The 25,834-nt window shown below is 45.4% G+C and overlaps 2 protein-coding genes and 1 long non-coding RNA gene across 8 annotated transcripts in view; 2 read left to right on the top strand and 1 right to left on the bottom strand.

Moving 5' to 3' along the window:
* Positions 1 to 5,614, top strand: part of GNAI2 (G protein subunit alpha i2) — a 126,141-nt gene extending 120,527 nt beyond the window's left edge. Inside the window, exons 8-9 of the mRNA XM_081851344.1 lie at positions 3,234 to 3,459; positions 4,424 to 5,614. Of these exons, the coding sequence (XP_081707470.1) occupies positions 3,234 to 3,424 (191 nt within the window). The 3' untranslated portion in view covers positions 3,425 to 3,459; positions 4,424 to 5,614. The remainder of the gene's footprint in view (positions 1 to 3,233; positions 3,460 to 4,423) is intronic.
* Positions 5,032 to 24,795, bottom strand: GNAT1 (G protein subunit alpha transducin 1). Of its 6 annotated transcripts, XM_081851349.1 has the most exons (11): positions 19,798 to 20,662; positions 18,009 to 18,534; positions 16,566 to 16,608; positions 15,495 to 15,636; positions 14,815 to 14,972; positions 13,702 to 13,830; positions 12,790 to 12,919; positions 11,817 to 11,970; positions 8,468 to 8,664; positions 6,921 to 7,853; positions 5,032 to 6,420 (listed from the first exon to the last, which is right to left on the bottom strand). In XM_081851349.1, exons 2-9 carry the CDS (start codon positions 18,112 to 18,114, stop codon positions 8,474 to 8,476), a joined length of 1,053 nt encoding a protein of 350 aa, XP_081707475.1. In that variant the 5' UTR covers positions 18,115 to 18,534; positions 19,798 to 20,662; the 3' UTR covers positions 5,032 to 6,420; positions 6,921 to 7,853; positions 8,468 to 8,473. The 6 variants fall into 6 exon arrangements, with proteins under 6 accessions (XP_081707475.1, XP_081707476.1, XP_081707473.1 ...); XM_081851350.1 differs by lacking the exons at positions 5,032 to 6,420; positions 6,921 to 7,853 and having other exon boundaries at positions 8,474 to 8,681; XM_081851347.1 differs by lacking the exons at positions 5,032 to 6,420; positions 6,921 to 7,853; positions 8,468 to 8,664 and adding an exon at positions 23,717 to 24,795 and having other exon boundaries at positions 10,002 to 11,970; positions 19,798 to 19,902.
* Positions 13,859 to 23,222, top strand: LOC309335996. Its single transcript, XR_014153842.1, has 3 exons — positions 13,859 to 14,140; positions 21,748 to 22,489; positions 22,952 to 23,222. It is a non-coding gene; the product is annotated as an uncharacterized lncRNA (long non-coding RNA).
* Positions 24,796 to 25,834: the final 1,039 nt, after the last annotated feature.

Here is a 25,834-nt window from a genome sequence, read left to right as displayed (position 1 = left end):
TAAAATCTAGTGGGAGGTGGTGTACAGGCCAAATTTATTATAGGATTTTTCTAGGTCAGGGATGGGGAGCCTGTGGCCTTTCAGATGTTGTTGGACTACCACTTCCATCACACCATGCTGCTGAGTCTGAAAGATTTGAAATGCAACCCTAGAAGGGTAATTTATGCCCTAAAAATTTATGCCCACAGACTCACTGCGGAGAAAACTACAATTCAAAGATGGGCAAGACCTATTCAAAAGGTGGTTAAGGAGAAAGTTTCTATCTACAGATGCCTATGAAAGCTGTGTGTCAATTTCCATGCATATAACATAATATGAAATGTAGGCAATGCACACTTTTGCCAAATTCTGACAAAGCTTCCACTTTTAGAAGCAGAGGATTGTGGTGGAAATAATGTGGTTACCAGGTAAATTGCACATTTGATCAGTGCACACATTTTGTAATATATAAGGGACCAGGCATGTAAGGGTGAATATAGGCAGCCAAGTTTTCACATGGGAAATGTGGGACAGTTTTCCTATTGCTTTATTGTACACTCTGGTCTCTTTTCAACAACATAAGTCGTATTATAAATCTCTGATACACATGCTTTGATTCCAGGGGAACATTTCTATTTCTGTAAGCTAGGGGGCAGTAGCGTGTGGACCTGTGTAAACTTGTGCTTGAAGACCTTGTCATTTATACAGTTCAGATCGTGAAAAGTAACCACAAACAGAAAGGGAAGAGGTAACACCTTAAAAAATTGTAATATTTACTGTGGCATATACAGCTTTGCTACTATAAATATGTTAATCTTCAGAGTGCCACAAGACTCCCAGTTGAATGTAGTTCCTGTGATAATTAGATTTTTCTTGCAAGAGAGTGGAGCAATTCAGTGACAGCACAAGCCCTGTGTTTTTAGAACAGTAGAAAGGAAGGGCATGGCCTTCTGGATAGACCCAGGAGGAAATGAAATTCAGAAGACAACCAGTCTGCATTTTGCTCAACAAGTGTGGCTGTAGCTAATGAGTGAATGGTAAGTGCTGCGTGTCAGGGGCCGAGTTGTAAGACTTTGGCAGTGGAAAAGGGAGGTGTTCAACACTGCTTTTGTGCATGGCAGGAAGTGTGGAATTTTCTTTTGCTGATAATCTCATCAGCTGCAGTGTGTAGGGAAAGTGAGTAAAGGAACAAGGCCAAGGCAGCTTCTCTGACAAATTTAAGTAACATGTTGCACCCCTGCTCACTCTGCTTGCCATCCCCTTCTTTTCCCCATCCCATGCAGCTTCCCAATCCTATTTCTGAAGCCACTTGCCTGTTCTGTTCTGCAACCCATTTTCACCTTCACTCCCATGTAGACGCCTCCTCCAAACCCTCCTATTGTGCAGCTCCCCTTGCACAGAAACCCACCCCCTGGTAACCCCCTGCATCTTCCTCCTTCCACATATTGCAACTACAAAGCACCCTTTTCATATTCTGCCTGGTTATGAAGCCACCATCTCCTCCCATTCTTCAGACCCTTTCAGGCCCCTTCTTTCTACTCCTTCTTTCTTTCTTTTTTTGAATTTTTTACATTCACTCCCTTCCTTCCCCCTCCATCCTCCTTTTCTCAGTTCTCCCTTGCACACAGATTGCCCCCATTTCTGTTCTCCCTCCTTTCTTCTATTCTGCAGCCTCTTTACACACACATAACCCATTATATATGTTACTGCATATATAAGACGAGTAGAATCTTAAGAACAAGGTGGTCAGCTAGCTTTTTTAGTTAGAGAAGGTTAAGTTCAGGTAATGCTGTGCACAGCTGGATGTTTGTTCGTTAAGAAAATATCTGTGCTAAATTACTGCATTGAATCTGGAACTTGGCATCTGGAACACATGGTATCAGAATGAAATGCATTGTATTTAGGGATGGAGGGACTGAGGGGTTGCTCTTTTTTGAAAGAAAGAAAGAAAGGAAACAATTTTAACAAAGAGAAATAGTTGAGATATACACACACAGAAGCAAACACAAAAAACTAACACAACAGAGCCTTTCCCAACTCCTTTCTTACTGTACTCAAACCTTGTTTTAAACTGCTGCTACCCCTCTGGGTTACCCTTCCCCCTGCTTGCTCTACTCAAACCTCTGCATTGTTCAAAATTCACACATGTTTTATTTTTTTACTCTCAGTATCTTTCCATCTCTGCTTCACTCAAACTTCTGCTGTTCAGCTGAACCACCATTCAGCTGTGATGAATATATATAAAAATGGCCAAGAGTTAGAATCGCTTCTTCGGGAATCTGCAGGGAAGGATCTCTTCCCCTCCTTTTTCTTTTCTCAGTTTTTAAGCCTCCTCCTGACCAGAAAGGCATGGTATGTAAAGCACAGCTAGGGATGGAAGAACCTGCCAATTTCAGTTCTGTCTGTTTCTCATGTTTCCAATCTTGCAATTAAAAAAAAAATCCTCATGAAAATTCAACAGCATTTTAGTTCTAAATTTTCCTAATAAATACATTTTATATGCAGTTTTGATTAAGGTGCACATTATTGCAAAACAATTTTTACTAATAACAATGCTGGGGAAACCCAGGCAGATGGGCAGGGTATAAATAATAAATAATTGTTGTTGTCCACACAAATTCACCCTAATGCATTTTTTATTTTATTTTTTGCATTTTTGTCAACTGTGGTTTGAGAACTGCACCACAAAATTCAGATAAGTGTGAATTTCAAAGGATGGCTGTGTTTCAGTTCTCATATCGCTTTGGAAAGTGTGAAACTGATCATTTTGCAAAGTGACTTGAACACACCCACCCCGAAAAATGCACCGCTCTATTGCAATTGCTTGTGTCAGCATTGCAGCTTCCTGGTATGCCTGAGCTGTGTGGCTCTTGAGTTTCATGAGGAGGAGCCGGTCAGTCAGTGTATTTCCCTTTGAATTTATTTAGTCAGTTTTGCTGTAAATTCATCCAGCTACTACTCAGTACTAGGCAGATGAGGAAATCAGAGCTTTTTCCGGGCCAGAGTCTTCAACTCTGCCATACCACATTTCTACTATAAACTGCTCATGGATTAAAATATTGTTAGCAGCATATGCTGGCCTCTTTAAGGACTAGATCAGGAGTTAATGCATTGCTTTTCTGAACTACCAGTGTCTGAGTCCATGGGTGTCATTTCGGGGGCAGAAAGCTACATTGAGTTAGTGCACCTAGTTCTGTCCTGATATCATTCTGTGGATCTCTCTCTCATTCTCTTTCTTTCCTCCTCTTCCTTAGGGGCCAACAAGTATGATGAAGCTGCTGGCTACATCCAGAGCAAGTTTGAGGACCTGAACAAGAGGAAGGACACCAAGGAGATCTACACCCACTTCACCTGTGCCACTGATACCAAGAACGTGCAGTTTGTCTTCGATGCTGTCACTGATGTCATCATCAAAAATAACCTGAAGGACTGTGGGCTCTTCTAGCTCTCCAGGCGGCATCTACTGAGGAACACAGGAAGGTGAGGCATTGCACACACTCATCCATGTGCCCGAAAGGGCATGCACTTCTGTTTCTTCCCAGGAAATAAATGTGTGAGCAAGACAGGGCTGTCAATTCTGTGACATCTCTGTACATCTTAATGCACCATTGTGTGTGGCTGTGTCTCAAAGGTAGTAGCAGAAGCGACTGTTTGAGACCAAAGGTGGATGGGCACTGAGAGCTGGCAGGACAAAGGGGCAGAGGAGTGGTTTTGCCATTGCAGAAAGATGAAGCAGAGTCATTGATGCCCTGTGAACTTGAGCTGATGGGAGCTGGAGGGCTTGGCTTGCTGCAGGAGAGAAATGCTAGCTTGTTTTCATGTGGGCTCCCTTCAGCCCCAGTGGAGATGAAGCTCTTCAAAATCTGATGGGGATCAGCTTGTTAAACTGCTCTGAACCAATCTTGAAATCCGTCTGGGTCCCTTGACATAATTCCAGGCTCAGGAAGATGGTCCATCAGAAATTAGCCCCCAGGCCTTTGGCTTTGTATTAAACTATCTCTGGCCTTTTAAACTTGGGGAGGTGGGAGTATTCTTTTTATTTGTTATTGTGTTTTTATATTGTAAACCGCCCTGTGATCCTCTGATGATGGGCAGTATACAAATTTAATGAATAATAAGTGGCCTGATCCAGCAGGCTCTTCTTAGATGTTTAAGAAATGATGGATGAAGCCTTCTTTTTCTGGGTATATTACAAACTAAAATTTAGCTCACAGACTGGGGAGGTACTGAATCAATGGTTGCACATGTGGTGCAAGCTGAATGTTGCTTGGGTCCATCATGGCCACTGAAGTGAGCATAATTGACTTCCGTTCTGACAGATGTGCAGAAAATCAGAGGCAGCAGACTCCAAAAGCAGCTCCAGGGGTCCTGCCAATGCCTGTGGCCAATGCACTCTTCTGCCAGCCTGAGCTGATTCACTTTTCTGTGCTCTCTCCTTTTGCAGGATTACTTGAACTGCTCCATATGAGGAAGAGGCTGGTTTTGATGAAGGGAGGACTGCACCATATAATGACTTCTGCTTCTTACATTTTTGTTCCATTCCTTTTCATTTCCCTAATGATGAGACTTTGGAGTTTCTGCCTGTCCGAGGGACAGTTTCCATTGCTTCCCCTGCTCTGTGCTGTCCCGGGTGCCTCTTGCAGGCTGCTTGTATCCTATCCCTGTGCCCACAAAGCCTTACTGAAGCACCAATGATTGGTGGCCTGCCATAGCTGTAACATTTCCATGTACGTCCATTTTTATTTTTATTTTTTAAAGCTGAAGTGCAGAAGGTAACCGGTCAAGGGGCTTTGGACATGTTTTTAATTATTTTTCCTTTCCTTTTTTTTTTTTTTTAAGGCAAATGGTCCAAGCAAACCTCTGTCTGGCTCTGCCAAAGCAAACCACTGTCCATTTGTTTTTCACCTTCCAACAGGTGGAGCTCTTGCCATGGAGCAAGCTTCTCAGCTCCTACCTCCATGATTTGCACAGACTGGCAAGAAAACGAAAAAAACATTCCTCCAGAAGCCAACTTGTGCAGGAAAAGTTGACCTTTTTTTTTTTTTTTTAAGAAAACCTTTTTTTAAAAAAAGAAACCCTTATTTAAAATGTCATGTAGTAAACAGTTGAGTTGCCCAACATGAGCTCATCTTCTCTAGTAAATTTTGTGCCTTGAGGGTGTCTGTATGTTTACATCTGTTTCTTAGTTTGCTTCAATGTGCATTGTGTTTTAGATTAGCATAAAATGGACTCCCCCTTTCTCTCTCTCCCCCCCAGCCCTTTTCTCCCTTTCTGCTGTGGTCCAGGCCAAGCTTTTTATGAGGGGGCAGCGCCCAAGGGTTTAAAACACCTTTTCTTCCTGGCCACAGAATTAGGTTCCTAAGGGCTAAGATTCCACTAAGGACTTCTTTCCATTCCTTTGTGCCCCACCCCAGGGCCTGAGGTTGCTGTAATGTCAGGTCTATTTTAATGTATTTTCTTAGCTCTAACTGTAGTATCAGTTGAGGAAACACTGCTGTATGTTAAGCGGTCCTGCCTGCCGGGCAGTCGATGGGCACCGGGACCATTAGTAACCGTTCAAGACGCAGCCTAGCTTTTATCACAATGTTTTACCAAATTGTTCACACGGTTTGAAATAATAAAAAGTAGAAAGAAAGCCCTGTTTACTCTGCATTGCTTCTCTTGCACGCACCAGGGAGGACTTCTGCATTGCCAAATGGATTTCGCCAGACCATTTTGCTTTAAACCGGGGCCACGAAAACACAACACAGCACCGAAGAGCTGGCTTCGCACATGGCTCTGAAAGGCATTCCATCAGTCTGGCATCATCTGCACTTCAAGGTTTGCAAGTGGTTTAGTTTAGATAAAACTCAGCCACAACCCTTGGAAATTGCACTTCCCAGAACAAGCGTGAATGAGTAGAGTCCTAAGATAACACATGGGCTCCTAGCCTTTCTAGCAGTGTCCAATGCAGCAGATCACCTGCCATTCCCCCGCCCCCATAGCTGATTAGGGGCTTTATGGTGGGGGATGTATGTAACCATTTGCTGCATGGTGTGGACTACACCACTGGCTTCCTCGCTTGGCTGGGAGGAAGCCAGAGACATATCATAGACAGCAAAGAAGAACCTTTCCTAACTTGAGCAACTCTGTGAAAGCCATCTCTCAAGGTTCCCATTAGAGACCTCTGCTTGGAAATACCATGAGGAACTATCTCTCTCTCTCTCTCTCTCTTTTTTTTGGGGGGTGGTGGTGCTGGGGTTGGGGCAGGGAGTGTGCACATAGACCGAATGTGCAGGGAAAGCAGCTGTTGTGCATATTCAGATGTGGAAAACGTGCACATAATAGAAAGATGAAAAAGGAATTGTGTCCATTGTCAATATGCCTACTCTCTCAGGTTTTGTTCAATGTGTTATATAGATCTATGTTGACTTGTAAATGTTCAGTGTCCAAGTGAACACACTGATCAGAAAATGTGTGGAATTCCCTGTTGACTGAATCTGCACATGCCGTTACATTATTTAGGAACTATGAACATTGACTGGCTGGGATTTGTGCAGAATCCATGGCTGGTGCTGCCTCCTTTTGCACAGTTCCTGTAGCCTCCAGTTAATGTACTTTCCCATTCAGCATGCTTTAACTAACCACAGCCATATTATACATGGGTGTGAAATACATTGTTTTATAGCACAACTCCATTTTAAATACACTTTTGTAGAGTCTTATAGAGGTCTTCCCCTCCCCAACAAAAATAATTCAGATAGTAATTTCTGAATGACCCAGCAGGTGAATTAGGCTCACATAAAATAGCCCTTGGTTTTCAAGACAACCTCATGATTTTGTGTATATCTTTGCTGATGGCTAAAGAGGACCTTGATCTCTTCTTCCAGGATGAAACCATCCTAATTCATGAGTAATGGTTGGTAGTTAACACAAACACGTGGACTTTTGGGTCTAAGAACTAGTAACTAAATACAGATCACTCCAAGCTAAAGAAAGAGTAATAGATAAATGATTCTAAGTCCTAGAAACGAAAGAGATAAAGTATAAAGAAAAAAATTGTACTTATTACTTTATTGATAAAGTAATTATCAATTACCAGCTATTTGTGATATTGTGAGGTCAGTGTGTTTGGGCACATACTGTTGGTGCTGCTACAGATAATTACAGAGCCCCCCAGTGAAACAAAGAAAAGGCTTCACTAGAGAGCCATGCTAAGGAAATGCCATTTAAGCAAAAATTAAAACTGAAATTTTGTATTACGGATAGCTCTAGGATTTTGACTTGTGCCTTGACCAGGAGTTTGGTTTTCAAGCTTTTGCACCTTGTGTAAAGGCTCGAATCTCTCTCCATCTACTTGTGCTACTGCAGCACCCTGTGTGCACAGGTGTGTTAGTGCCCTAGTACACCTATAAGAAGCCTAGCAAGTGCCCACTATTTACAAGAGCAGAAATAAGGGGACAGAAAGAAAAAGGTTTCCTAAACTGTCAGGACTCTGCAAACAAGCCCAGTATGGGAGGAAACTCCACACATGCTTAACAACTCCCACACTACAGAGGTGGCTTAGGTAGAAAGTGAGTTACCAGAATGAAGCTCTTGCCTGCTTTTCCTGGGTGTCAAGGAAGAGGTAGCGGTCAACACTCCTGGGGTGTAATTTGGAAGCTGCCTAGTAATCTCAGAGTTCCGACTCCAGAGGGTCAATTAAACGCCCATGATGAAATGAAGAATCTTTTGTCTGGCTTAGCTCAGATGAGGGAGAAACTCCTTTCCCCACTATAGCCAGCCAGCATGCAAGAACGAATGCAAATGAGTGCATAAGCTCAGGTGAGGGGAATGCTTCCCTTTCACACTGCTGAATTTGCAATGCTGCATTTCACCAGAAGGGCCGGGAATACCTAGAGAGAGAAAAGGTGTACAAAGTGAGGAACAAAGATCCCACTTAGCAACTAGTTTTCCTTGAAAGTCACTTTGGCCTACCCTACCCTAGCAACCGAATAGATCCTAGCTCTGAGGCAACAAAGCTATCTAGTCCAACATCCTGCTCTGCATATTGGCAAACACAGCTCCTCACAGATGCCCACAAGCAGGGCTTGGGCCTTGCCCTCTGTTGTTGTTAAGGGACCATGGGAATTCATTGCTTACTAGGCCAAGTTGCTTGTCTAAAACTCATTTGCTCTGCCTGGGAGCAGTTCTTCAGGGCCTCAGACCAGCATGGTTTCACATCACCTACTACCAAACTGGAGATGTCAGACACTGAACTGTGATCTTTGACCTTCTATGTGCAAAGTATTTATCCTCCAATTTTGAGATGCAGGCCTCCCACTCCATCCCCCTGTAAATGGTTCAGTGGTGATGCCAAGAGTCTGCCTTGCTCTGCTACAGAAAGCTGCTTTACTTCTCATTGCACAATCAAATAATACAACAGGATCCGCCTGACCATTTGCGCTAGGAAAGTGGGGTCTTGGCTTACCCACTGCATAGCGTTGACCAACCTGGGAGAAAAACCCACCTGCAGTCAGAAAAGGCCACAATCCTTCAGATTTTCTTTGATGATTATGTCAGTGACAGCATCAAAGACAAACTTGACATTCTGGGTGTCTGTGGCACAGGTCATGTGTGAGTAGATTTCCTTCACATCTTTCCTTATGTTCAGCTCCAGGAACTGCACCTTGATGTAGGCACCCGCATCCTCGTAGGTATTGGACCCTGTATAGACACGGATGCTGGGATGGTATCAGAGAGCAGCTTCACTTAGGAATTGGTTTTTTAAAATCTGCCTCTACACATTTCCACATGATACCTCCTGCCTCAGAATCATCCTCCATCCACAAATGAGGCAGGGCTCTAATTATTTATCGTGATATATGCCTCCTGGGGCAGGTTGAGATTGGACACAACTATGATGTGCCCCGTGTCCACGACGCTAAACCTGACACCTGCTGAACTTCAGGCTGTGAAGAATTCACCCCAATCTCTGCCATGCAGAGCACGGCAGCTGCTGAAGCTTAATCACTTTGTTAGACATGATAGCAATAATTATAGCAAACGTTCCTCTGTGGGAAGTGCTCTGTACCTCACATTTCTGTTGCTCAGAGAACATCCCTTTCAATGTTCTGGTTCTGCATATATTAGGGGCCCTCCTCATTCATATAAACCTCATCTGACATTTGTAAGAGAGCTTCTTCCTAAAAACTTGCTCATTTGGTGAAAGGGGTGTGGGGACTGCTAAGTTTGTGCAGCTCTCCAGGGTTCTCTAAGCTTTCAAATGGTATATTAGAACTTTCTTGGATTCAAATAATCATGCTTTTTTATTTAAAAAGTTTGAGATTTTGATAACCCCAGGGTTTTCCAGATATTTTTCTTATTGGAATGACTATTGTGTCATAGTTGGGCCTAAAATAATACAAATTTCACACGAAAGGTAAAACTGGATGTGACATCAGGTCTGTTTGTCTGTTCCAATCACATATACCGTATTTTTCGCCCTATAGGACGCGCTTTTTCCCCTCCAAAAATGAGGCTTCAGGAGAGCCCCAGCGCCAGCCCCACAAGGTCAGGGGACAGCGGGGAGGCGGAACGCCGCCATCCCGCTGTCTCCCGATGTGGTTTGGAGATGCGCTGCACCTCCCCGCTGTCCCCGGAGCTTGCGGGACTGGCGGCGGGGAGAAGCTGTCCCTGGACCTGGTCTGAAGGTGGGCGGCCGGGAGAAGAGCGCTTCTCCCCGCTGCTGGCCCCGCAAGCTCCGGGGACAGCTGGGAGGCGCAGTGCGTCTTTCTGCGGTCCCCGGACCTGGTCTGAAGGCAGGCGGCGGGGAGAAGAGCGCTTCTCCCCGCTGCCGCCCCGCAAGCTCCGGAGACAGCTGGGAGGCGCAACGCGTCTTCCCGCTGTCCCCGGACCTGGTCTGAAGGCGGGCGGCGGGAAGAAGAGCGCTTCTCCCCGCTGCCGGCCCCGCAAGCACCTGGGGGGGGGAAATAATTTTTTTTCTTTATTTCCCCCCCAAAAAACTTGGTGCGTCCTATGGGCCGAAAAATACGGTGCCAAGTAGGGAGCCGAGGGACCAGTATTGAAAGCAGAAGTAGTGTGCAGATGAAGGGAGCAAAACCTTCCCTCTAACCACCCAGTACTTCTCTTCCAGCTGAACTCACTGCTGCTACTCACTGCAGTAGCTGAGGAGAAAAGCATCTGTCGGGGAGGGAGGGGCAGGGTTAGCCTAGACACATGCTTCCCTGCTAGGCCAGTGTCCCCTGCTTTAGACAGGATTTGGGCCAGAACCCAAAGTAAAGAAATGCCCTAATTGCTCCTCGTTTGGGCATCAGCCCCGTCACTAGACTTTTCCACTGTGGGTGAAAAGGCAGTTTGGGGGCAATTTTGAGCAAGAAAATGGCCAAAGGGGGATTGGTTAAGCCACCGTCCCTCTCCATTCGCAACATCCAATGACTCCTTTTTTTTAAAAAAAAAGGAGTTTTGCATGTATTCAGCTTTTTAACCATGACCACACCAAGCACACCACATTTGAAGTGCCTGCATTTGGTAGGAGCTGAAGGAAAGCAATTTTAAAGACTAAAATGAGGAATAATAGGCAAGACAGAAGTGTGAAAACTTTAAAAAAAAAAAGTTCTGTCTGTCACACAGCCCTTGGAAGATTACTAGAGATGCCAGGTTCTGGTTTACGTGGCAGAGGAGAGTCATGTTTCACAGAGCACCGAGGCCCCCTAGTGGCATCTTTGCCAAAAAATGTTTGTTTTTGGGTTTTTCCACAAAAGGAACACCCACCTTCTCTCCCTGCAAGATAATATCCATAGATTACAGAAAGTAACTTGTTCCTTTTGCCCAAGGGAGCGAATGAAATACTCCATCTATTTTCTCCCTGTAATAAAAGTTCAAGACAGCACCAAGCACACACAGCACCAAGCTCTCTACCGGGGGCACAAAGGGCCAACTCTTCCCATTCCCGCCTGCGGCCCTCCCCATCCCCAGTCACATGATTAATGCAGCATCCACCCAAGAAAATAGAGGAGTATTATTAACAGCTCCATGAAATAATAGAAGTGGGTGTCATTCAGAAAGTCAACATGGCTGAACTCATGAATTCTAACATGGTTAGGCCAGCTGCAAAAATAATGTGTTCCTTGGGCTGTCTTTGTATGGTGTCTTTGTATGGTGTCAGTTGTACCGAATGCATTATTTGACCCTATAGGTTGACAAGAGGGAGCCTTTGTGGAGATAAAGAAATTAAAACTTGCTTCATTGTGATAATATAGTCCTCATCTAGTACCACCATCTTTCTTGGAAAGGCGGGTGGGATGATGGTACAGGCCTTGGTCATTTATTTCCTCCTTACTTCATCTAAATGTATGCAATTTTCCATTTCTTGCTTATTTGATAAAAATACCAGACCAGTCTGAAACTAGTCAACCGTGCTGGTGTTCATCTTCTGAAGCCTTTTTCAGAATTAAAAAAGAGAAAACACTCTTCTTGCATCTACCATGCAAATTCCGGCATTTCTGCTCACTAGGAGACAAGGGATGGGACACTTGTGGCCCTCCAGATGCTCATAGAATCATAGAGTTGAAAGGGGCCCTGAGGATCATCTAGTCCAACCCCCTGCAATGCAGGAATATGCAGCTGTCCCATATGGGGATCGAACCAACAACCTTGGTGTTATCAGCACCACTCTCTAACCAACTGAGCTATCCAAGAGCTAGACTGCAACACCCATAACCCTCCAACACTGGCCATGCTAGCTAGGGTTGATGGGAGTTGGAATCCCAACAGAATCTGGGGGGCTATCAGTGCCCCACCCCTGCTAGAAGATGCTGCGGCCAGACCAATGTGGATGTTGCACGCTGGGAACTCACCATCATAATCTGGAAAGCAGATGCTGAGATGTGCCTTCTTGATCTTTTCCTGGAAAACATCTTTCTTGTTGAGGAAAAGAACAATGGAGGTGGTGGCAAAGTAGCGGTGGTTGCAGATACTGTTGAAGAGGTGCAGGCTCTCATGCATGCGATTCTGGAAGGGAAGGCAGAGTTAGAAAGACCTTCAATTTCAACCATAGCCCTAAACCAGATTTTATCAGAAACTTTGCCCCTCTGCCTTTCAGTAGGCAAAAACTGTGTCCTAAATGTACAGAAGGCACATTCTGTAACACTATCCTAATCCCCTTTAGGTCATTTCACCATGATATGCCACAGCCAGTTCGGCACTACCTACCATATTTTTCTATTTTTGGGAATCCCAAGTGGAGAAAAATTGCCAAGAGTTGTTCAGCTTTTTGGGGGGGATTGCCCAGAGTTGTTGAGCTATTTGGGGGGGATCGCTCACACGCTGGACCGTTGCTGCCAATCGCATGCCTCGCCAAAGCCACCGATCATCTGGCCGCCAGCAGCCAATCGCCAACAGGCCTTGCCACAGCCACCAATCACCCAACCTATCACCGCTGACAATCTCCTGTTCGCAGCCACCCCTAATTGCTCCCTCTGCACTATCCATGTATAAGACAACCCCCAATTCCTAACATTTAATTATAATTAAAAAACATTGTCTTAAACATGGGAAAATGTGGTATATCTTATTTACACACCATGTTTCCTTCTATGAGCTCATGGCAGCTGTAGGGCACCGTCCCCTTCACACATTTTATTTTCACAACAACCGTTTGAGGTAGGTTAAGCAGAGTGACTTGCCCAGTGAGCTTCATGGCTTAGTGAGGATTTGAAAGCTGATCTCCCCAGACTGACACTGTAACCATTCCAGCACACTACCTCTGCCACTAATCCACCACGCCTATTTACAAATCTGGGCAGCCAAAGTCTAAAAGGTGCTACTTACCACATCGTCGTCCTCCACCAGGACCATGTCATAGGCGCTGAGGGCAGCAATGAAGATGATGCAAGTGACTCCTTCAAAGCAGTGGATCCACTTCTTGCGTTCCGAGCGCTGGCCGCCCACGTCAAACATCCTGCCAGGAAGTTAAGACAGGCCCCTTCTGAGCAGCCTTCCCCAGCAGTCCCCCAATGTGTTACTGCAAATTGATGGGGAAAGGTCTGCAGTGAGCCATAGGGGCCCCAAAATGTGGTCCTTAACAGCGAGGTGAATGAAGAGCTGACTGTCAAATTGGATGGGTGAGCATTTATTATCTCTGGGACTGAGTGAGAATGGAGAGGGGAGAAGCACAGCAGAGATGGCTTTCCAGAGTTTGAAGTGAGTGAAGTAATACACAGGACCATCTAAAGAGACACCCAACCTCCGCCCCCCCCCTCTGGTAAGGCCATTGAGCCCAAAATCTAAAATCACCTAACTGCACCATTGTGTATACCTATCAGGATTGTGCTGGATTATCCATTACATGAATAACTGAGGTACAAGATATTTAAATTATGTACCTTTCTCTCTCTCCTTTTTTCCCATAAAAGGAAACATGGTACTTATGGAATGATTTTTCCTAATTGCCCAAAGCCCTTCCCGTACATTGGCACAGTGCTATAAAGCAGGTCAATATTATCATACTACAGGTGGAAGTGGGGAGGCCAGGAGGGAGCGGCTTGCCTAAAACCAATCGGCCTGTTCATGGCTGAATTGGGAGTTCCAGTGGTGGATTGGGAAGGGGAGTCAAAACTCATGCCTTTCATCACAATGCTGCACCAGTTACTCCATGGCAACTGCTTCCACAGATGTATGATCCACCCTCTTTTGCAATCTTCCTTATTGGTCGGTTGTCCGCCAGCCACAGTCATACAATACCTGAAGTGGAGGTCCTTGAAGGAAAACTGGGTTTCAATTATGCCCGTGGTCTTAACCCTGGAGCGGAGAACATCCTGCTCTGTGGGGACATATCCAGGGGCCACTAGTCGTGGCAGGTCACTCAGGTAACTGTGAATAGAGAAAGGTACCAGGGTTACCATGTGAACTAGACCTGAGAGACCTCTGGTCTTCAGAGTGGGCAGTCACAATGGGGAAGGACCAGGGCTCAGGGGCAGAACACCTGCTCTGCATGCTGGCAGGCTCATACTCTGGCATCTCTCCGAGAAGGCCTGGGAGAGACTCTTGCCTGAAGCCCTGAAGAGGCTCTGCAAGTCAGTGTTGACATTACAAAGTCTAGGCAATACTGAGCCAAATGGATCCATGGTCTTAAGTATAAGGCAGCTTCCTATGTTTCCTGTGGCCATGTGCGTTGGACAAGGTGAGTAGCAGGTTATATCAGAAAAAATAACATTGTTCTTAAAGAATCAGCAGCAGGAAGGTGGCTGCTAAGTACTCTGCTGTACTGCTCAAATTCAGCAAAGCTGAAGTTTCCTGATCTCAACCTTCCTTCTTGAATTACCTTTCAAGTTTCTGCTTCTTAGGGAAGCACCTTGCCAGCTGCAGCAGGTGAAGGCTGCCCAAGAGTGGCTGAGCATAAGGACGTTCTCTCCCCTGGATTTCTATGCTTGCTGGACTTGCCAATGGAGCAGGCATATTCTCAGTCAGAGATGCACAAATATAAATGTCTTAAGAAAGTTCCCAAACATGCAACTATGTTAGTTCAGTGGGAAGAGATGCGTGACTCCAGGTGCACCCAGTCGTTGCCATCTCTGCTGCTTTTTCAGTGGCTGTTGAAGATGATTTCCTCTTTCAACAAGCCTTCTAAGAGGATTTTTTAAAAAGCCTTAGTCATTATATGCATTAGATTTTAAGTTTTGTCTCTACTTTTTTTGTATATGCAGTTGTTTTACTGATGTTTTTATTGCATTGTGAAATCATTTTGAGATGCTTCATAGGAAGCGATTCATAAATGAAATAAATAGAATTGCACTCCTGTGGTAACTTTGCCTCAAGGGGCCTTTGCCTCAAGGGGTGTAAGCAATGGGTTCCTACTAGCCAGCTGAGTCATTCAGCTGATACTCTGAGGCCCTCTCAAAGCAGGCTTGGATGCCAGTGTCCTCCCAGAGCCGGCAGATAATGTCAGACATCTCCTTTGACATGCAGCCTTCTTCAATGGTGTCTGCTAAGTGCTGCAGCTTCCGGGAATCATCCTGCATTTGAGAAAGGAGGCAAAGTTAAGTGCAATAAAGCACCCCAATGCCCTTCCCTTTAAATCAGCCTCTGATTATGATAACAATAAATAGATTAATTAATAGATGACTATTCCCTTTGGGCTCTGTGGGTTAAACCACTGAGCCTAGGGCTTGCCGATTGGAAGGTCGGCGGTTTGAATCCCCGCGATGAGGTGAGCTCCCGTTGCTCGGTCCCTGCTCCTGCCAACCTAGCAGTTCGAAAGCACGTCAAAGTGCAAGTAAATAAATAGGTATCACTCCAGCGGGAAGGTAAACAGCGTTTCTGCGCACTGCTCTGGTTTTGCCAGAAGCAGCTTAATCATGCTGGCCACATAACCCAGAAAAACTGTCTGCGGACAAATGTTGGCTTCCTCAGGCAGTAAAGTGAGATGAGCACCGCAACCCCAGAGTCGTTCATGACCGGACTTAACTGTCAGGAGTCCTTTACCTTTACCTTTATTTTGTTCCCATTGGGAGAAAGTCCACTCCTCAGTGACTCACCTGCCTGGCTGAGTCTCCATACTGGATGTTGAGTGTGCCCATGGCCCTCACAATGGCCAACATGGACTGCAAAGTATTGCTGTAAATAATGGAGATGAACTCCAAGCATTCCTCTAATGAATAACCATTCTGATGGATAATTCTGTGAAAGGTAAGGGCAGAAAATCAATCCAGCAGGTCTTGACTAGTGTGCTAAAGGATGTTGGGCAGGGAGGGAACTGCTGAGAGGCCAGCTAATGGGGCCAGAGGCCAGAGATGACAGACACTTAGCTTGGCATTGGAGCCATTCCAGCACATGACTCTATACTGCAGTGTTTTAATGCTGTAACCTGCCCTGAGACTTCAGAGTGAAGGGTGGGTTGTTAACAACAACAACAACAACAACAACAACAACAACAACAATTTTTCATTCTGCAGCATGTGTCAGACAGGCCTCTACCAGCTTAGGTCTCTCCAGGGCCATGAAAAGTTTAGCAGTACTGTCTGGTTAGACGTGAGTCAAGCAAATCCACCATGAAGAACAAAGATTTTAGAAATGGCTTCAGAATATGTTGCCATAAAGAAACCTTTGGAATAGTGTGTGTGGAGGAAATGTCTCTAGGTCTAGGGAAAGCTGCGGGTGGGAAGGTGACCAGCTAATTTTCCCTTCTTCCTCCTCTCCCAACTCTTAAGAGGAAATTACCTACCGTGGAGATAATGCAGAAAGCCAGCCAGCAGTTCTTTCCCAGCATGTTTGACTGCATTCCCCTCCAGCTGCTGGCAACGAGTACACACTTTACAGGGAGCAGTAATCCGCACCTTGAAGGATGTACTTGTATGTGCAAACCTGTTTGTTGTGTACAAACACTGTGCTTTTAGGTGTTCACTTAAATCATCATGGGTGTGCACCTAAAAACATAGTATGTGAAGTGGCCTTGTAAGAAGGGGGCGGTCTGAACTTCTGCATTACCAGTCTCTTCCAGAGGAGAATGCAATTGGGTATGCTAAGGAATTCCTATTAGTACAGTTTCACTATCACTCTTTAAGAGTTATTGTAGTGGGCAAGGAATAGCTGCCTGTGCACACACATACTTCATTTGCTTGACAATGGTACTTTTCCCTGATTCTCCAGCTCCTGGTGTGGGAAAAATAGAAAGGAAAAGAGATTATAATCTGAATTTGACTCAAAAACTTAATTTCATCTATGACACAAAATCCACAAGAAATGACTTGCTGGGAGGTTTATGGTGAGGCGAAGTGGGTGAGGCTGAGTGAAGGATGGGGGCAGCAGGGGTAGTTCCTCGGGTTGTTGCTCCCCACCCCCAGGCCATTGTCCAATGTTGGAGGACAGAGCTATATATGACACACAGCCTGTCCTGGATATGTTTAGAATACACAATCCAAACCTCCTTAGCAGTTTTTGCCTTAGCAGCTGCAAGATACAGCTTCATGAAGCATGTTAGCAGTTTTGATTTTAATACACTTTGGGGATGAATACAACATTAAACAACCAGAGGCAGGGAGAGGCCTTGAATCATCTACGGATGCCAGTTTCCAACCAGCCATTGTAGCTGTGCCTTTAACAGCTTCTCAGTGTGCAGATACTTACAGCAGGTACCCCACTGCTGTGAAAAGCACTTCAATTGCCAATCACTGCAGATTGAAGGGCAGTTAAATGCCCAGGAACAGTCCAGGCTGGGGTTTGGGGTCAGTTGACAAGCCTACCTATCTACCTCTTTTAGGTTTTCCAAACTTTGACGGATACATGCCAAGTTTGGGGAAGGGAGGGGAAGAGCATGGTATGGTAGAAGGGGGGAGGATAACTATTCCAAGTATGGTGACAGCAGTCGTAATAGCTTTGCTGACTTGGGCTGCGAGGTCATGGTGGCCCTGTGAGTGATCCAATTCACAGGCCATGTCTTTTCTTTCTTTCCTTATAATGAACTTCCCTCCAGACATGGATCTATGCTGGTGCTGCAGCAAGTGAGCTGTGGAGGATTACCTGGGCCCAAAGGCTTTGGTTAAGATTGCTTTAAGCACTGCTCACCTTTATGGCAGAGATAACATGATCTGGGCCATGGGCAGCTTAGCTGCAATGCTTCACAGAAAACAAGCAGTACAGGTACACACAATGATGAGGGCATCACAGCTAAGGGCAGGAGACGATATGTGTGTGTGTGTGTGTGTGTGTGTGTGTGTGTGTGTGTGTGTATACGTACTGCTACCTCCTTCCCTGTGTTGTGTTTGGACTCAGACACTATGCCACTGGACAAAGCCCTACACTGAAGTGGAAAAGGGGGATGGAGTGGTTGCAATAATGCCTTGGTGGCTCTGTAGCACTGCCGTTGGGCAGGTTCCTCAGAATTTGAGGATCCAAACAGCTGCTGTTGGAAAGGTAGATGCATTCACCACCAACATCTACAGCACCAGCTTTCAGATGTGCTAAGCAATGGGAGTATTGAGAGGGGGGTCAGCGAGGGGGAGAAGTCACAACAAGGGCAAAGCCTTAGTGACTGCCTGTGGGGCTGGACTTACCAAGAAGCAGTAGCTTGACTGTCCTGGCATCCTTCTCAGCATCTTCCTTCAGTTTCTTCTCCAGCTCACGGGAGTGTTTTTCCTCTGCACTGGCGCCTGCACCCATCGTCCTTTTCGTTCAGCAAGAGAGGATCCTGACAAGCCCCTGTGGGACCTCCAGCACGTCCTGCTGTGGTTTGGCCTTTCCGTCCAGCCCAGCAGTATTCCACACAGAACCTTCCTAGTCTTGCACCCTTGAGATGTTTCAATATTGATGGCTGCTCCCACCCCTTCCCAGCACCAGCCACTTTCTGCCTTGCAGGTGGGAGGACTTTGCCACCCGGTGGGGGTCAGATGTTCAGTATTGGCCAATGTGAAGTGAGAACAGGTGAGAAAGGGCCTGGAGCAATACACCCGCAGGACCTGCCTCTTAGTTTAATCTGACTTGCTTGGCTCAGCAGCTGCTCAAATCTATTCCTGAGATAAAGCCCCTCAAATCCCCCCGCATGCTAAACTCAGCAGTTTCCACTTTCTATCTGCTCTTGACCTGGAGGGAAGCATCAACACTGTAAAAGCAGACGCCTCCCTCCAAGTCGCACCTCACTCCTCCTGCTATAGTAGCATAGGGAGAGCTACAGTGGATTGGTTTCCAAATGGCCCTTTTGCTTCCATCTCACTCTGGCTTCTGAGTGAATTTTATCACAGCTTGAAAGAGGACAGTTAGCTTGGTTGGGCCATTCCAACTCCCTACAAAACCCCCTCACAACCTTAAGATGGGGAGGCTAATAAAAACTACTTGTACCATCACCCCCAAACTATTAATAAATATGACACTTTAATTCTCATGAAAAGCACCCTGCAAATTAGATTTTTTTTGTGATTTACAGAAGTAGAAATGAGTGTGAGGGACAGTGTTATCTACATACAATGAGTTCTTGACTAAGAACAGCATCCAGATCTCACAGATTCGATTGCAGTGCTCTCTTACACCGGCTCTTCTAAAATGTGAGCGCTATTGACCTGTGAATATATACTGAGTGGCGCTGTGGGTTAAACCACAGAGCCTAGGACTTGTCGATCAGAAGGTTGGTGGTTCGAATCCCTGCAACGGGGTGAGCTCCCGTTGCTCGGTCCCTGCTCCTGCCAATCTAGCAGTTCGAAAGCACGTCAAAGTGCAAGTAGATAAATAGGTACCGCTCCAGTGGGAAGGTAAATGGCGTTTCCTGCGCTGCTTTGGTTCACCAGAAGCAGCTTAGTCATGCTGGCCACATGATCCAGAAGCTGTACCCCCACTCCCTCGGCCAATAAAGCGAGATGAGCGCCACAACCCCAGAATCAGCCACGACTGGACCTAATGGTCAGGGGTCCCTTAACCTTTATGACCCAGTTATTTGTGGAATACTTGCAGGGAGTGCCTGGTGCTGCCTAATTCAAAGAACCATTCCCCCCAACATGGTTTTTAAATGCACTGTTTAATTTGTGAGTTTCTGCAGGTACATATGCACATGGAGATATATACTGATGTACCTGCAATTCAGGAAAGCACTTCATGTATCTGATGAAGTCCACCAAAGCTTATGGCATAATACTTTCATTAGTCTTTAAGGTGCCAAAAGACTCTTCTTGTTTCTGCTGCAAGAAACCGATGTAGCCACCTCTCTGGAAATAATAATGGAATGTGTTTATAATGGACAGTAATGGTTAATCGGGTTTGCAATAGAATTAACTGGTGAGAGGTGAGTGAGATCTATCTATTCCATTGTTCCTGGAACTGTTTGATCTAGATCTGCAAGGGAATATTAAAACTCACCTTCCCTGCTCCCTTTCCTTCTGTTCTTCCTCTTTCCATTCCCACTGTTTTTTGTCTCTTGTGAACTTGCTTATTCCCTCTTGGAAGTCTCTATATGTGGTTGAACTATATGTTATAGATGTTGGGTAGGGTACGGTTATTTATTTATAAAAAATATTTAGATCATAAAAATATTTTAAGTGGTTTACAACTAGACTGTCTATATACAATAAAAACACATTAAAAATAAGAGACCATCAACTAACTGCTACAGAACAATGTCTTCTTTATCGCCTACAGAAGCTTGGCAGCAAAGGAAAAAAAAATCAGTAGGTGTTTAAAGGATAAAACAAAAGGTCATTGTTGAGGCTGAGGAATCTTTATTAGTATTATTTACCTGCTATTTCCATGTTTTAAAAATGCACATGTAAAACTTTAAATAATATGAATTTAAGTAAACAAACTGGTTATACGGGAAGAAAACTTAAACATACTGACTTGCCTTGTTCCTGAGATAAGGTACTAATACTCTTGTGAAAAAGGATGAATGCCTTTGCCAAAAAGCAGAGCTTGGGATCCATCTTCCAAACAAGTACAGACATGTGCAGAAGAAACAGCACCCAATATCAGGGACTGGCAGGATGCTGACTAGTGTGCACTGAGGGAAGTGGGACGAGTTGACTCTGGAGAATGGGCAGTGAATTGTGAGGTACTGTTCCAGCCAGGAGGCAAGAGTTGGAGGCAGGGGAAACTTCAGAGCTGGAGGGTAGAGGAGAAATAGGCAGGCTAAGCAAGGGAAGGGCTGGGTGCTTCCAGGTGCCCGCCCCCCCCCCCGCACCACTGTCTCCTAGATCCAGGAGAGAATTGACGTGGGAAGTGCAGAGGCAGCCTCTGCCTGTGTGTGCGTAGCCCACTGGGGGAAAACACATAAGCTAGTGGAGAGTGAGTGGCCCTCTGTTGCTGCAACTGCTCCATAGAGCACAGACCTGGGAAAAGCTGCCTAGATACTAAACAAGTTTGTGTGGTATTCAGAGCCAAGAAGCTACTGTAAGTGTCAGCTGTGATAATAAAGCACTATCTGCTGTGTGCATTCCTTTGGCTAAGGAGCACCCTTGACACCTGCTGACTCCTGAATAGTTCCATACAGTTATTTTTCTTCATTTCATGCTAAGTTGGAGGTGCTTTTGCCTATTATGCTGCTTTTAAATGCAAAAAAACAACAAACCAGATTCCCCCTAGGTGGGTATTAGTAGTATATGCCCAATGAATTTTCAGCATGCTCAGTACGTACAGAATGTTGAGTGTCAATTGGAAAAGAAATACAGAAAACCACGGTAGGTGGAGTGGACAGAATACCCTGCTTGAGTTTGTTGCAGCAGATAATAATATCCTTAAGGAGGCCATTAGGGAGGAAACCTGAACAAAAACACTCCTGTTTGGGGGTGAGGATAACAGGTGAAAGGTAAAGGTAAAGGGACCCCTGACCATTAGGTCCAGTCGTGGCCGACTCTGGGGTTGCGGCGTTCATCTCGCTTTATTGGCCGAAGGAGCCGGCGTACAGCTTCCGGGTCATGTGGCCAGCATGACTAAGCTGCTTCTGGCAAACCAGAGCAGTGCATGGAAACGCCGTTTACCTTCCCGCTAGGGCGGTACCTATTTATCTACTTGCACTTTGACGTGCTTTCGAACTGCTAGGTTAGCAGGAGCAGGGACTGAGCAATGGGAGCTCACCCCGTCGCGGGGATTCGAACCCCCGACCTTCTGATCGGCAAGTCCTAGGCTCTGTAGTTTAATCCTATAACAGGTGAAACTTATCTCTAAATGCCAGATTCTGGGGACAAACAAGGGGATGGGGCTGATGCCATTGTGCCTTGCATGTGGACTTTCTAGAGCATCTGGTTGTCCCATGTTGGAAACGGGATGCTGGGGGAGATGAACACTGAAACTGATCAAACACTATCATCTTGCCAGTTCCAGCAGGATTTGGCTTCAGTCTGACTGAGAGGAGCTGCTGGAAAATGGATTTTAGAACACACTGAATGAGATGTAACAGCTGACTGGGATCCCCACAAGATATTGCTGCTTAGGAAACCCATACGTTGACTTCTCCAGAAGAGATTTAGCAAATGACCAGTGCAGAGAGCTTTGAATTCATTTGCCTTTCCAATCATAATAAAATGTCTTCTAGAAACCACAAAAGTGGTCTGCATCATGTCCCCACAGTTGAGGCAGAGACAAGAGACCTGTACTGATGGCAGGACAAACGTAGTTATGTTCTCTTCCTTAACCTCAAGTAACAATGTGACTTTCTGCCACTAGAGGGGGAACCATCACTACAAATGTGCTTCGAGACTTTGCAAAATGACTTGTCCATTGCTAGCTTACTATTATTTCAGCCATCACAGCTCCCAAAGTGAGCCTTATGTCAGAGTGCTGATCTGTCAAATGCTGCCAACTTAGATAGGAAGGATCTGCTTTGAGATTACCTTCCAGAGTAACATTGAAGAGGATAAAATTCAAGGCAGTTCTGCTCTTGTCATTAGTTTTTAGTGCAGCAGTGCTCCCCCCATCCCACTCTCTCTCTCACACACAACATTTGGTCAGACAATGCCCCCTTAGCCCCTCTTGCTGTGGGACTCTATTTGGACCCTCTACCTCGAACTCCACCCCTCATCACCCTCCAACTCATAGCAAGGCAAAGATCTGAAGACAGGTGGCAGAATCCGAGACCTGGGAGAGGAGATGGTAGAAGAAGATTGGAAAAAATTCAAGATTTATTTGCAAAAGTATTGTAAAATGTATGAATGTTAAGCAGGATGCTTGATCAGAAACAATTTGGCATCATCAAAATAGATGAAGTGAATTATGAAAAGAAGGCAAATTTAAAGAAAACAAACTTTTAGATAATAATTAGGTTAAGTTCAAATTTTCAAGAGGTGGAATAAGTGTATCTAAAATTTGAGATATGATATTGAAAATTAGAAAGTAAGGATGGAGATAAGGTGATAAATTGCTGGTTAAATTTTCTATAATCTGGAACGGAGATGTGAGGAAGTCCAAAGGAGATAAGAAAATATGTTATGATATGTAATATTTTTGTTTGTTTATTTATATTGTAATTAAAAAACACTTAATAAAAAAAATATTATAAAAAAAAACAAAGATCTGAAGACAGGAACCTCCTTTGTGTGTGGAGGGTCCCCAAGTGACTTAGAGCTAGGGATCCCACCTTTGGTCAGGCAATATAAAGGACAGGTCAGACAAAATACAGGTAGAATGGGGGGGGGGCTAAAAATTACTTTACCTGATGCATAAATGACTTCAAAGCAATCCATTACTGTACAAAGGTACACGGTTTACAAAAGCCCGTTCACGCTCTCCAACCCACTAGTCTCTGTCCACGAAAAACTCTGTTTCCCAATCTCCCCTGCTCTCCACCAGATGGATGGATGGATGGATGGATGGATGGATGGATGGATGGATGGATGAGGTCTCTGCAAATCTCTTCTCTTGCTCATCACCCCCTGCCCATGAAAAAACGCTCTATCTGAAACTCCCCCTCTCATCCCCACCCTCTGCCCACAGTGTTTTGAGGAGGAGGAGTTCGAATATGCAGAGAAAGGTATCCTGTTAGAAGTCCAAATGGGACAGTGGACACTTTTCTAGGGATGGATAGCAACACTACATAGAGCCCCAATAACACAGGGTGCTAAATCATGTGGGGAGCCTCCACAACAAGAGGTTCTCCACTTCAGACCTTTGGCCTACATGAGTTGGAGTTGGACTGCGTGTGTGTACGTGCAAGCATAAAATTGCTAGAAACATAATAATACAGAAAAATGGAGAAAATACAGAAATATATGAGAATCTGCATAAAAATCCATGTTAGAAGAATACCCAAATAGGGTTTCTTTCCTAGCTTTCTTTCTGTAGGACTTACCTTTCTGATGCCAGATAGCAACAACTCCATAAGAAGCTGCTGTTTTCAGCCTATGTAAGTTTTCTCTCTGTGTGTTTTAAAGGTTTCAACTCTTAGCCATGAGAGAAGACACCCATTCAAGGTGGTTTCCACAGAAAACCTTTGGCCTGTTCAGTGAGTGCAAAAATTCTTCCCTCTTTAAAAAAGGAACAACCTGGAACTCAAGGGGGGATTCTGAGGTAAAGTTCAAATCTGAGGCAAGTCCTTCATATAACAAAAGCACACAAGAGATATACCAAAAGCAGTCAACCTAAAAGCACCGAGAAAACAACTCATCCTTTTCAGCCTGGCCTACCTACCTACTACTACCAGTTCAATATCTGTCGTGAAGTTTAGCCAGCTGACAGAATTTAAGTGTGAAGCCGATTATCCCTAAGCCGCCCCAAGAAACCACTTATCCTTGAGCATTATAACTCTTTCTCTCAAACATGTCCCCCTCAGTTACCCTTTTTAGGGTTCAGTTCTGAGGTATCAGTATCCAAGAAAAAAACTTCAGGTGATAAAAGACTGCTAAGGCCCCGAGACCCTCTTCAGGCTTGAGGAAGAACAAGCCCTGGGCCAGCAGTTCAGGACCTGTGTCATCCTTGTTTTAGTGGACACCACTCCACCCACCCACCCCTTAGCAACTTCCTCAGCCTAGGGGGACAGGAAACGAGACCATGACCCTGATCCCCATTTCCCTGTGTGTTTGCTTAACCGGCTGCCTTAGCACGCCCTTGGAGATGTAGATTTCTCTCTCTTTTATGAAGCCAGCAGAACAAGGGGCCTTTGTTTGTGGGCTGCAGGACAAGGAGGGTCACTGCCAGGTCTAAGGAATCCAACACCTGCCCCCTTTCTCCCCTCCTGACCCGACTGCTCATAAAACAGGAGCAGCAGAAAATAATTTACCTGGTTGCTTCATAAGCAGGGGGATCTATGGCTCTGTAAATTAACAGGGAACAAGCTATGGATAACTTTACATGCAGTGTCTATACCCCCGTCATTATAGCTTCCCCTAAGGCATTTGTGGGATGCATGTGGCCATTGTGTGTCTCCCATATTTCTCCTGCCACCATATTCCATATCCCCCATGTTTGGCTAAAAGGTCCCATTATTCCTATCTTGATAAAAGTGTCTTGGGTGCCAACACTAAATGGCTACCATGCCAAGACACATAAATAAGTCATGGTACGCCATACCAGATAACACTGGTTGTTGTTTTTTTAAAAAAGCACTGTCCCCTGCCAGATTTTCCCAAAGCCTGCCCTTCCTGCCACCCCTGCATGCTGAATTTTAGCACTGATCTGGGCAGCTTCCAGCTGTTTATGGTCAGACATTGATTTACACAGGAACAATGACATGCACAGAGGGTGGCCTCTGCATGCTGGCCTACAAATCACAACCAGGCTCCACCAAGATGTTTGTCAGGCTGGGGGAAGTGCAATAGTGGTGGAGACCATGGCACATAGGGATGGCCCAACTGTGCACTATTATCGCCATGACAATGGGAAAATCCTGCAAAAGAGCCGAGGATATGGTGTTAACCTAGAGCTCTAGTCACAGCAGACCACCACCTTTATAGAAGCCCACAGAGAAAGATCTACTGGTAGGGCACCTGTACTAGGAGAATCAATCTTTTAGTGAGTCACTACACTTTGGAGCTCCCTGTCTACTGACATCAATCAAGCGCCTTTGCAATATCCTTTTCTGCACCTGCTTTAAATATTTTTGTTTGTGCAGGCCAATCCAGATATGTAAAAGTTAAATGTTTTCTTTTTGCTACTGCCAATTTTAGTAATATTTTGAGTAGGTCAAGCACACTTATCAAGTTCCCAATGAAGAACTGTGGTGATGGGAAAGCCCTTTCCGAGCATGAAGAGGAGAGGGTGTTGCGGGCAGGACACTCCCACATTCGCGGGGGCTTCCCTCGCCCCCCGCGAGAGTTGGGGAATCCCTGGGCGTGCCTGCAACCCAGCCCGCCAATCGGCGGGCAAGGGGAGGCGCGGCCTGGGCTACTTAAGGCCAGGCACACCCAGGGACCGCCCTCTTTTCCCCTCGCCCCAGCAGCTGAGCGGTTTGTGCAGGCCAATCCAGATATGT

This window comes from Podarcis erhardii (genome assembly GCF_964252035.2).
Source record: "Podarcis erhardii genome assembly, chromosome: 2".
Taxonomy (NCBI): Eukaryota; Metazoa; Chordata; class Lepidosauria; order Squamata; family Lacertidae; genus Podarcis; species Podarcis erhardii.
The sequence above is the reverse complement of the archived record's forward strand: the minus strand, read 5'-3'. Positions and strand labels throughout refer to the sequence as shown.